General features: G+C 37.3%; 1 protein-coding gene across 4 annotated transcripts in view; it reads right to left on the minus strand.

Moving 5' to 3' along the window:
• Window positions 1-636: 636 nt before the first annotated feature.
• U2surp (U2 snRNP associated SURP domain containing) overlaps window positions 637-12,835 on the minus strand; it is a 60,998-nt gene continuing 48,799 nt past the window's right edge. For all 4 annotated transcript variants that reach the window (XM_006975181.4, XM_006975180.4, XM_076576830.1 and 1 more), the window contains 4 exons: window positions 10,620-10,730; window positions 8,158-8,276; window positions 6,644-6,820; window positions 637-5,421 (listed from right to left, as the gene is read on the minus strand). In XM_006975181.4, coding sequence (XP_006975243.1) covers window positions 5,283-5,421; window positions 6,644-6,820; window positions 8,158-8,276; window positions 10,620-10,730 — 546 coding nt within the window. In that variant the 3' untranslated portion in view covers window positions 637-5,282. The remainder of the gene's footprint in view (window positions 5,422-6,643; window positions 6,821-8,157; window positions 8,277-10,619; window positions 10,731-12,835) is intronic.

The following is a 12,835-nucleotide window of genomic DNA, read 5'->3' on the forward strand; positions in this document are numbered from 1 at the left end:
ATCACAGGTTATCTGTTAAGCAAATGTAGTAATTTTTTTAAATTGTTAAACAATATTTGAGTGTTTTGTAATGTGTTTTTTTATTGAAGTACAGGATGCTTCCACCATCCGTTCCCAGGAATACTGACTCTTTACTGAAAGACCACTAAAGACAGCCCTATGCGGGCAGTGTATATGTGGCTGCACTCTCCGCTCCCAGGTGAGAAGAAAGAAGGCATCACAAACACCCTAACCTGACCCACAGCCCAGGTCCTTCCACCTCTCCACTACTAGTGTGTCACACCAAATTTTAAAGCCCTCAAAGAAGGTTCTTTATTCTAAAACAATTTGATAATACTGTTATCTAAAATGAGGAAAACAACATTCAAAACCAAAATCAGCAATTTATCTTCCCCTCCCTTTGTAGCAAAATGAGTATCAAAGCAAGCTCTAAGTTTAGCAAGTACTGACAAGTTCCATTCCTTTTCACAAGCCAATAAATAGAACCAGAAAAGCATCTGAGCATGGTCATTAATATTAATCCATTGCAGTTTCAAAAACAGTTTGCTTCCTAAGTATTTTAATATGCCAGGCTATGACGTGTTTGTGTGAAATTACATCATACAAATCATTAGAGAGACCACAGAGCACACCATGTTGTACAAATGGTAAAGAATTTTAATTAAATGTTTTATACTTTCTAGATTAGTCAAACAGTAACAAAGCAGAATGTGGCTATAAGGAGGGGAGGGGAACTCAGTGGGTACAGAGTTTCAGTTTTGCAATGAAAGAGTTATTTATATAGGTTGGTTGCACAACAATGTGAATATACCCAACATCAGCAAACTGTACAGTTAAAAATGCTTAAGATGATAAATATTGCCAAGAGCATTTTATCATAACTAAAAATAAACAAAACCTGAAAAAGGAACCAGTGAGTTTTTAGTGTGATGATACCATGATGGGGGTTAAAATCAAAACAGACACACGAACTAACGAGCTGATATTTATAGGTTGGTGGATAGATGGCTGTTATTGTATGCTGGACTCTGAAGCTTTCCTCAATGAAACAAACAGAAGAACTTTCTTTAAAGAGAAAATAAGGGTATGAAATTTCCTAGTTAACAGGGAATCAGCTGTCATAAAACTATCTGATGAGAGCATAAAATGTCCCATCTCTGTAGCTACAATGGAGAGACGCAGCTCTTCACATCACCGTTCTGCATGGGAGAAAGTTGCTGAAAGCTAGATTACCCTATAGGGCTCCCAGTAGAAAACTGTATGCAGAAAATTACATGAACAGTCTAAATTTACTATGAAAACAATATATTTTATTTAAGTAATTAAAATTTTTTCTTTAAAGGCAATAAAAGTGAATTCCACGAGCTTTGTTTGCAACTAATCTTTACGTCTAGTCTGGAAAGCAGCCCCACTGGCCTTCCATGGAGTCTGTCCCACTCTGGGCACATCAGCTGAGCCACTTCCAACTATGTCATTCCAGTTCTAAAAAAATCTGTCTTTTCTGCTCTTTCAAATTACCAGAGACACAACATACAAGACCCTGCTGAAGTCAGAAGAATGAAACACCAATACACTAGGCACAGTTACATGAGAAAGGGAGTGAGTGAGGACACTTTATCTACAAAACTATACAAATGACCAGTTATACATATAATCCATTTACACTGGAGCTCCATGAGGTGGTACTGAATGAAGAGAGGCATTGAAATTTAACAATGGAACAAGGCTCACTTGCAACAGCAGCACATTCCCACCTCTTGTCTCTCATTACACTTCTCTGGGATTTATATTCATGTATTAGCTAAATCTTAGGAAGATGATAAGAAAAACAAGAAAAAGCCAAAAGGATAATAAATGCTCCCTAAAATCTACATGCATGTATTTGAAATGTGAAAACACCAAACATTTTGTTAATGTGAGTTTTTAATCACAAGACCCTTTAAACTTACACTGTCTTCACAAATATCTGCACTGAATTCTTTGTAGTTAAGCTGTCCACTAAAAAATCTGAAGAGGGCAATAATAAACAAAAAGCTTATTTTTCAAAATATAGTTTTAGAAAAGTGGTACTGTTTATTTGTAAAAACAACTTTCTCTACTAAAGAAATCACACTGTTGTGGCCATCAGAACAGGCTAGGCCACATTGGCAACAGAGGTTTATCTGCCCTCATTTTTAACCATCATAAACTATTATCATAGTCATGTAATTTTTCAGAACTTATACCACCATCATGGCAAAGTATATAGGATATTTCTAATAAGCCTAAATTTGATCATAAACAAAATTTCTTTAAAGTATTTTCAAGTGCTCAAGAATATTAAAGACCAGGGAAAATACATAGGTCAATGGAAGCATTCCCTCCAACACTCTTTAATTGGAACAGAATTCTCAGGTGAAGCCCACAGGAATGGTCTGCAATAAAGAAAATTAGGTCAGCATAGAACAATTTCTACAAAATTTAGCAAAAGAAGCCAAAAATATTGTGAGCCAAATAAAAGGATCCTTTGGGATCGAGGCTTTCTGTCTCCTCTAGTTCTTTAATCTCCAACTCACTACAGCCAGAAACCCCAACATGCTGACTCACAGCTATACGGAAATACAAGGCCAAGGAAAACCACCAACACAATCCTTTTCAGTCACAGGTCTCACTAGCAAGAAACCGGCCAACATGTTACTTTCTACCTGTGTGCAGAAATATGTCAAACAGCATCGTCTTGGTAAGGGACTCCTGTGTTAGGTCCTTTGTAAGGATGGACAACCAGAGGATTTCCTCACACGTACAACTTAGTAGAAGACAACAGCTTGGAGTCACACAGCTGGAACCATCTTTCCTGTAATTCTCAGATCATTTAGGAACACTTAAGTCAACTCACAGAAATTATGCTATGTGCTCTTTAGATAGGAAAACTAAGCTATTAGAAAAAATATGCAGAACAGCTCCCTTCTTGTAAGAATCACACCAGTTCCTAACCCCATGACACTTACAGGGAACATGTTTTTGAACAGGATCTCACTCTATTGCCCAAGCTGGTCTCAACTCCCTAGTTTACAGTCATCACATCTCTATGCTGGGATTAACAGGTGAGTGCCACCTGAATCCATTGTGAATTTTAACAGCTTATTCTAGATGTTTCCTCATAAAGTAAAATTGGAAATAACCTAGTTAATGCTATTTACAATTCAAAAAAACCAAAATTCAACACAACCTAATAATATATACATTAGAAAACTCCAGAAAATATTCTATCGGGTCAAAGTAATTTCCCACCTACCCAGAAGGAAGCCAAATCTATCTGTTGCAAGATTTAACTATAATAGTTACATATGGATCCACCGCAGTAGAAAACACCACAAATAAACACCCTAAACCAAGCTAAGGTTTTTGTACTTGAGAGAAAAGTAACTATCCCTCATGACTTGACTGAAAAGAAAGAAAGAAAGAAAGAAAGAAAGAAAGAAAGAAAGAAAGAAAGAAAGAAAGAAAGAAAGAAAGAAAGAAAGAAAGAAAGAAAGAAAGAAAATCACTTTCTGACCAATTATTTCTTGGCCTATCTAAAGACCCAAAGAATGAAGAATGCCACAACTACCAGCAATTCAACACTATCTTCCTGAAAAGAAAGATGATATAAAATGCCACTCTCCCAGACAATGAACACCAAAGAAAAACGTGTTCCTTTTGTAACAGCTGTATTTATCAGCACCAAATGTTCACATAAATTATTCTAAGCAACTTTAAGGAACTAATATTTCCTAATAAAGCAGGTAAACAAAGGACTGAACAATGTTTTCATGCTAAGAACCACTATGTCAGACAATATGACTGGCTCATTTCTACAGCTGCTGTAGATGTGCTGGGTAAGCAAAACATGCCTTACTGTACAGCTGACAGGACTACCCCCCAAATCACGGGTCAGGCGCCTTATTTTGTGATTAGGCAAGATTAAGTAAACAAGGTGAAAGGATTTTAAAAAGTAAGTTAAGTCCAAACAATCCATTATTAGAGAGAAACATAACTAACTACATAAAGTACCTAACTGAAAAATTGAAAGCAAGATTGACAAACAACAGTGTTAGTCCAAGTCTATGTAACCCTTTATTACATTATATTCACGGCAGTGTTTTGATCAACATTCACAAGTTTTCCTATTTCTCCCTCAGACTACAGCAAGTTCTTTCCTGTTTATAACATAATTTAACTCTGCAAATGGTTTAAGTCAACTTTTTGCACCTTGAATTTACAAACCACTGGGTGTTTAAATTGCCTGGAAACCATTTAATTTTCAATTTTTATTTAAAGCTGTACTTCAAACCAAATCCTTCAAAATAGAAAAGCTGTTTCAAACAAATTTGTACAAATATCATGATACCAGTGTTTTAAAGATAACCTACAATTATAAAAAGGCAACTATTATACAAAAGAATTCTATGGCAAATCTTTTTTATAAAATCTTTTATAAATAAACTTGTTTCATGATAGAAGGTAAAAATTAAATTTACCCTAAACTATGTAATTGCTCAGAAGATGGGTTGAGTGCTTTGAAATCATGTTGCTTCTTTGAAAACGAACTTTTAACTGGGCATTACACTAACAAATACCACATCATACCCACTCACTTAAGCCTTCTGATCTCTGGGTATGGACGTCTTCTTACCGGTCCCTTACTTTTGGTAGTCATCTGAGTAACTATAAAACACTAGCTGCGTGAACACTGGAGCTCGTAAAGTGCACTCGGTATAAAACAGCAGTAGTGCCAAATTCACTCAGTAGGTCTTTAAGGGACTTGGTGTCACCAACTGGGCAAAAAAACAACATTATAGTTTTCTGTTCAGATTTTATTTGAAATCTAATTCAAATTGTCAAAGCTACAAAAGAGGGGAAGACATCTGTATTATGTGTCTAAGTCACAACATCCTAAAACAAAATACTACTACTGCCAGCAGATCCATTGTACACATTTCTGATGAAATTCATTAGCACAATAAAAATTTCATCTTGAGAAACAGCCACAACAAAAGTAATTTATACAATATAAAACAATGACAGGTCTACAGATGCAGTTACTCATGAGTTTACACATGCATTCACAAACAAACAAACAAACAAACAAAAACCCCAGGAATGCTCTTTCATTAGAATTATGTTTGTGTGTGTGTGTTTTTATTTAAAAAAAAAAAACAAAAAACAAAAACAAACAAACAAACAAAAAAAACCAAACAGACCATTCAGGCACAAAAACAAACTTGCATTTCCAATAAGTGACAGCATCTTAAAAATATATGTCAATGTTTGTTTTTCTTTGACTTTTTATGAGACCTGTGTGGAGACCGGGACTGGGATCTGGATTTCTTCCCTGATTTCTTAGGCGACCTAGACCTAGACCGCCTAGACCTTTTAGGCGTCCTTGAACCAGAAGGCGACCTGAAGAAACAAACAAGCACAGTGTCTAAGCTCTCATCTACAACACTGCTTACGTTCTTACAAGGCTTAAAAGGAGCTTCAAGTGGGCCCAGAAGTCAATGATAAAACAGCAAACTCAAATTGATTCTTTATTGTATACACACACAGATTTATTCTATACTTACCATTCATGTATGATTAGTTGAGTATTTGTTTAAAAAGACAGATTTCTGAGCCTTACTGCTGCTCTACTGAGAATGTGCATTTTAATAAGCTCCCCAGGTAACTGAACTAATACTCCAAAATTTGAATCCATAAGATCAAGGTCAAGGTGGCAACTAAGACATTCACACAATTGTAAAAGCACAGAAGCTGTGCACTCTGTAATTTTGAGGGGGGGGGGGGATTCCTACTCAAGGCCATCACTTAAAACAACATAATTTGATGTTTTTGAGACAGGGTCTCACTATGTAGCCCAAGCTGGCCTCTGCCTCCCAGGTAGTGGGATTAATGGCATCTACCACCACATCTGGCCCCAGTAATTTGGCTAAATTCTGTTCATGATGATTTCCCAAACAAATACACATACATATACACCTACATATACACAAGAGTATGTGTGATCTTAACAGGAGAAAGCCACCTATTATATAAAGACATCACAGAAAATGGTTATGATAATAAAGTATTAGCATATAAATCCAGGTGCAGTTCAAGAAAATTTCTCTCTATTAACATCAAATACATTCATGAACTACTTTTGTGAAATTAAAAGGCTTAAATAAAACAAAATATAAAAGTATATATTGAAGAGATGATCTAAATAGCATTCTATTTCCTTACCCACACACTTACTTCTGTGGGGAAGGGGTATTCCTTTTCTTCAGCTTTGACAAAATCTAAGGCTATTTATTATATAGAAACAAAAATCAGAATGAAAAGTAACACCCTATTTCCAACAGTGGACATGTGGAAAAATCCTTGGCTAATCTTTAACTTGCTAGAATTCTTCTATACTTGAATCATGACAAAAACCAGAGTAGGAACGAGAGAGATAACCCAAAATAAAAGTTTATTTCTCTGGTTTTCTGAAATCTTAAAAAAAAAAAATAATAATTAAAAAAAAAAAAAAAAGAAAGAAAGAAAGAAAAGAGAAAAAAGAAAATGCCAACCCCATGATTTCCGAAGCCCATAGAATAGTTAGCCGGGGACTGAGCTGTAACCAGCAGTGACTTGTATTTACCTTTTGGCTTTCTTACTAGCATCTCTAGGAGAATCCTTGTGAGATGACCTGGACCGTGAGCTTTCTTTATGAGATCTTTCTGACCGTTCTGAACGTTCTGATTTTGGTGATGGGGATTTCACTCGCCTACCACTGCTACTTCGAGATGGGCTGGGAGAAGTACTGTGTCGTCTTTTCCTACAAAGCAAAGCACATAAAACTCCATAAGGGACAAAAAAAAGGACAAGTATTCTTTTTCAATTTTCACTGACCTAGCTACAAATCCCTTCCAGCTTACAGTAACTTAACTCTCACTATCCATAACAGTGCTATTTTCCCGAAGACATTCAATGTCCTTTATTTCATGAACAAGTAAATCTTAAGACAGTGTGCCCAAAAAACAAGTGAATTCAATTAAATTCAATTTTCTTTTGCTGTAAGAGATTACTAGGAAGATGAAGAAAATCTGATGTTCTGGACTGACTAACAATGAAGGTTTATTTTTTCAATGCTAACTTCTTAATGTGGTACTTTTACTGAAGTTAAATGATTACTATTCAGAGAACTGGACTCTGTACTGGCCAATTATAACGAACTGGTTGGAGGAGAGGTACAAAGGGAAGAATTGAAAAGAGAAGTAGACGCATTTTAGTAGGTAGAGCAATTGGGTGAAAGGTACATGCGGGTTATTTATACTATTCTTATAACTTCTGTAAAACTGAAATTACATAAAAGTAATAAAAGACAAGAAAAGTGGCATTTATCTGTTCTTTGTTAGCCAATCTGTATAATTTTGCTTTTTAGAAGTATACACAGAGTGATTAAGTCAGGTTACTCATTTGCAACCACTTGGTTTTTTCTAATGTGTAAACTCTGATTCTGTTGACTGAAGCGACTGCTTCACTACAGTAGACATTTAAAAACTATGACAGGAGAAACACAGTCCAGTGAGGCGGTTCAGCAAGTCAGAACACTTAACCTGAGTTTGATCCTGTAGAGAGAACCAAGCCCCACAGTTTTCTTCTGACCTCCACAAGAGCACAATGGCAGTATATCTATCCCCCCACAAAATACACACACACACACAATCGGAACCAAGTTAAAAAAATATAAATTAAATAAAAACTGAAAGAGAAAAGCTGGAACCAAGGACTTAACATGATGAAGAAGTCACTGTGGCTTCTATATATAATCTCCTTTCAAGATGGAAAAAGATGCTTACAGTGGAGTCAACAGGTGGATAGAACAAGCTGTTATTCAAGCCAAGGGGCTGATACCCAATAGTGTAATTGAATTCCTGCAGTGAATTAAGGCTAAGGATACCATATGAACCAAGTAAAGAGATGATGCCCTAATTAGTTAAGCCAAGTGGCAACTCTGTCCCACTCAGCTAACTCTGCCTCCTACAGGCAGAAGCGAAACATGTTTATTGTGAAAAAACACTTCTGGTTTGTTGCTTCTGATGATAGAAATACTTTAAAACCAGCAGCACTCCAAATCTTGAAACAAAGCAGATTAACAATGACATGCCATACCTTTCTTTTCTTGTTGGAGTACATTCATCTTTCTCCTTCTTGTCTTTGGATCGGGATTCCAATTTTTCTTTATCTTTTTTGTCTCTTTCTCGTTCTCTTTCTAATTCTTTCTCCTTCTCCTGTTTTGTTTTTTAAAAGAAAATATTTAATTGTTTTAAAAAATGTCAATCTAAGCCGGGCGGTGGTGGCGCACGCCTTTAATCCCAGCACTCGGGAGGCAGAGCCAGGCGGATCTCTGTGAGTTCGAGGTCAGCCTGGACTACCAAGTGAGTCCCAGGAAAGGCGCAAAGCTACACAGAGAAACCCTGTCTCGAAAAACCAAAAAAAAAAAAAAAAAATGTCAATCTAGACTATCCTATGTATCTAACCATATTTTCTATTTTAGGAGTTTTTCAAGTACTAATTAAAGTATGATATCATTTTCATTTTGGCAACTAGCCATCTCTTATATACTAAATCATCATCATCATCATCATCATCATCATCATCATCATCATCATCATCATCATCATCATCCTTGTACAGCAGCAAAATATTTACTGAGTACTCATCATAGCCCAAACAACAGAGTAACAATTTTCCACACACCAAGTCATCCTGTGATCCTTTAAAACACCATCACTCCTCAATCTAGATATGGAAAACCAGACTCAAAAAGTCTAGGCACAATGATGACGGTCACACCAGAGAAAGCCAGGACATCAGTCTAAGAGCTCCTATCCCTCCATCCCTGCCACCTCAAAATGGGGGGAGGGAGGGGTGGGGAAGGAGGGAAGAAATGAATCAGGAAAAGCTAACAAGCAACACAATGACCTTTCCAACACAGATTGCAAAAATCTAGTTGTCAAAGCGATTCTGCCTGTATACAGAAGGTTCACTTCATAAAGAGTTCTCACCAAAGATTTATTGTAATTGTAAAAGGAAATGTAATCCTAACTTATAAACTGATTATATACTAATACAATTATATAAACCAGAAAAAATAACTGCTCGTTTATCCCTATTTGTCCTTACTGTCATTTCTCAATAAAACTCTAATTTCTATTAATAGTAGAATAATTGAAGTAGTGGCTAAAGATACTGAACCAACTTAGTCCTTTAATAACAGAAATGGAATTTATTTATGATTGGCATGCATCAAAAATGTTATCTAACTTCTGCTTCTCATTTTTAAAAAGTGAGAAAATCTTATAACTGGACACTGGCAAATGTTTTTACAGAGCCAGACCAAAAACACTTTGTCTTGGGGGTTTTATACAATCCTTTTAACAGCTGCTTAACTGCACCATCACAACAAGAAAACCACACAGACAATACCTAGGTGAAGAGGCATAGCTGTGTTCTAGTAAACTTTATTTACAAACAAAGATCACAGTTAGCTGACCTTCAGCATATGCCTTCTAAAAACACAATCTTGTCTCCAATTAACACTCATGGAATATAGGAAACTAAACTAGTAACTGACATAGTTTTTCGTTTGTTGCCACTGAGATGCAGGGAGCCTTTCAACATGTAATCTTCCATGCAAACTAATAACCTGATACCATCAACAAAGGGACTCAAAGCGTACAAACAAACAACTAGTACCATTTTAAAAATAACCTCATTTGTCTTTTGCCCAAATACATCACAGAATATAAATCTAAAGAGGTACAAGAGAGACCAACTTCTCTTAATGATGCACAGTATATACTTTCTGGAATGATGATAAAAAATTAATTCTTGATTGTCTACACATTGTAGAGACTATACTACAATTAATCTATTTTAAACATTCTGACTTAACACCAGAGTAACAATGATAGCAATTCTAACTATGATCCATCAGAGAGAACTCCAGTGGCGCACAGCTGAGAAGAACACAGGATTCCACAGGTCAGCACATCTATACAGTCACTTGACTGGGCAGCTCCCTGGCACCAATTCTGTATCCGTAAGCTCCCAGGCACGCCTTTTTCTTCTATTGCTATCACTGTAATGACGGCCAAGGTACAAGATAAAACAGCAATTCCAACGGAAGGCCTGGGCATTCCAACAGTCACCATATGGGGTACGAGCTCTGGTGCTCTATGCGCTCCTAATTCATTGTACCTAAGCAGCACCCCCTGATGCACAGGAATTCCCCTCTTAGCACACCTTCTTGGACATGAACTTTCCAGCAGCAGCAGCACTTCCCAAACCTCATCTCCATCTTCATTCACGTTACTTCCTAGCATTACCGGTTTCTTACTACCATCAATGTAATGTCTTCTCATAGGGTTTTCCAGTTCTGAAAGCATATTCTTAGCAAGACTGTCTAGTCCACGGGTAGTACCCAGAATCAAATATTTCCACTCATCATTCAATATTTCTACATTAAAGGCTACCATGTGCAATGCACTTCCCTTTAGAATGCTATTACCCCAACTCCACAGTAGGTGACTGTGGGAATGCTGTTACTGAAGAACATATTCGAATCTTACTCGTTGTAGCAGTTTATCTCTGTAGTGCTCCACTTGTTCCTGGAAGCTTTGGCCTGGTTTTTTAGGTCTCTTTCCAGATTCCAATTCATCTTGAAACTTCATAACTTTGAGCTGTGAAATAGGACATTTTTAATAAGAATTTTCTATCACAATTTCTCAAGCATTGCTTTTCTCCTACAGCAAAGCAGTGACTGGTTAGGACTGGGTTAGGATCAAAATACAACCAACAGAAAGTCTGCCAGACAAGCCCACCCACCACACAAAATCCAGGCCATCAAACACCAACACACATCCTCAGGCAGGCGAGGACTAAAACCATAGACTGTTTCACATCCTTACGGACAATGAATTTGTTACCTAGTTCTCCAAATGAGAAGGACAAAGTGAGTGCAGGCAAGCATACGTGGAGCAAGACTGAAGAGTCACAGGACATCAACAGAAAACAGTTGAAAGCCGCAAGGAAACAACGGCGGCGTTCTAGTTACCGCTCCTTAGAGCGGACGAACGAACCCCCAGCGGCATGGTCCGAAGCTGCACTCTTCTGACAGCAGGGCACCACTGACCCTCAGAGCACTGAGTCAAACCACATTCAGACTGTTCAGACCGGTTAAGACAAGAAGAGTAAAGGCTGACTTACAAAAGATCAGACTTTCTTGTGCCAGTTCTTAAAATGGATCCCTTAGAATGCCCTAAGCTATGCATATGATGAATATTCCCTGTAGCATGCTAGTAGACCACTTACATAGTCATCCTAAGATTTCTGGCTAATTATATGCAAAAATCAGAAACACACACATTTGCAATAGATAACAATCTGAAAGCCTGTACCCACCCCCACAGTTCCCCTCAACAACAACAACAAAAAAAAAAATATATATATATATAATATATATAATCAGTAACAGAAAAAGAAAATGTAAGAAAAGGTGAGACTAATTTCACATTTTATTCTGGAGATTGAAATACTTTGACCACCCCCTACTCCTGGAGACAATGTCTTACAATGTATCCCAGGTTGGCCTCAAACTTGTGACCGACCCTCTGCCTCAGCCTCCTGGGTGCTGTGATTACAGGTGTGCATCACCATGCCAGAGTAAAGATGTTTACAATTCTGTCAAGACTACTAAAAAAGATAATGTGGGCCAGCGAGATGGCTCAGTGGGTACGGTGCCTGCTGCCAAGCCTGACGATGACCTGTTCTATCCCACGGAACTACATGGTAGAAAGAGAGCTCCAGAGTTGTTTTGACTTCCATTTGACGGCTGTGATAGGCACATGTGACACATATACAAAATAATAAATGTAATTTTAAAACTTTTTGAAGAGAATAAATTCATGGTATAGTTCAAGCTTAAAGAAAGACATTAGGGTTGGAATGATGGCTCAGAAGATAAAATGTCTGCTGCTGTTTCATCCTGGAGTATACAGAATGGCAGAAATAGCAAGACAGACCCTGTCTCAGCAAGGTATGAGGGAGCTGACCCCTGACACTTGTCCTCCAACTTCCACAAAATGCATCTGCTTTCTCCTCTCACCACACCCTACACACACACACACACACACACACACACACACACACTATTAAAATAAAAACTGTTTGAAGCATCCAGGAGTTTAAATGTCTCACGAAATCTTAAAAGATGACAGTAGTCTCCTCTTCAACTAAGGGAAGGAGAGTGATGAGGAGAGAAGCACGCAGACATTCCAAACCTGTTCAACCCTGTTTTACTGAAGAGATGAAGAGAACATCTTAGCACACTACCATCTCACTCTGCTATACGCCATTCAAACAGACTATATGCTACTGAGGCATTTAGGAAATAAAGCCTGTGCGCTGGAGAAAGATTCTAATCCTCTCCTGCCCCACAAACAAACAGAAGTATTGTCACACTGTCTGAATTCATGACTGTATCTTGTAAGTTCTTTGATTTTGACCTTTTTTTTACCCATCTCATTTCCATAGCAGGGTTCTATAAACCAGAGACTTAAGGTTCTCTCCATTTATTCCTTCAAAAAAATCTTAAAATTAGCCTTCGTACTTTTCATGTTTTGATGAATTACACATTTTAAAAGACACTAAACTGAGAGAAAAAGCAAGATGATGCAAAATCCCTGAGTTTGCCACTGTATGAATCCTCCTCTAACCAAATTCTGTCGCTTAGACTTTAACACTGGGAAATTGGTTTGAAAACTAAGCCATGAATCTATGAATCAAA

This window comes from Peromyscus maniculatus, chromosome 7 (assembly GCF_049852395.1).
Source record: "Peromyscus maniculatus bairdii isolate BWxNUB_F1_BW_parent chromosome 7, HU_Pman_BW_mat_3.1, whole genome shotgun sequence".
NCBI lineage: Eukaryota > Metazoa > Chordata > Mammalia > Rodentia > Cricetidae > Peromyscus > Peromyscus maniculatus.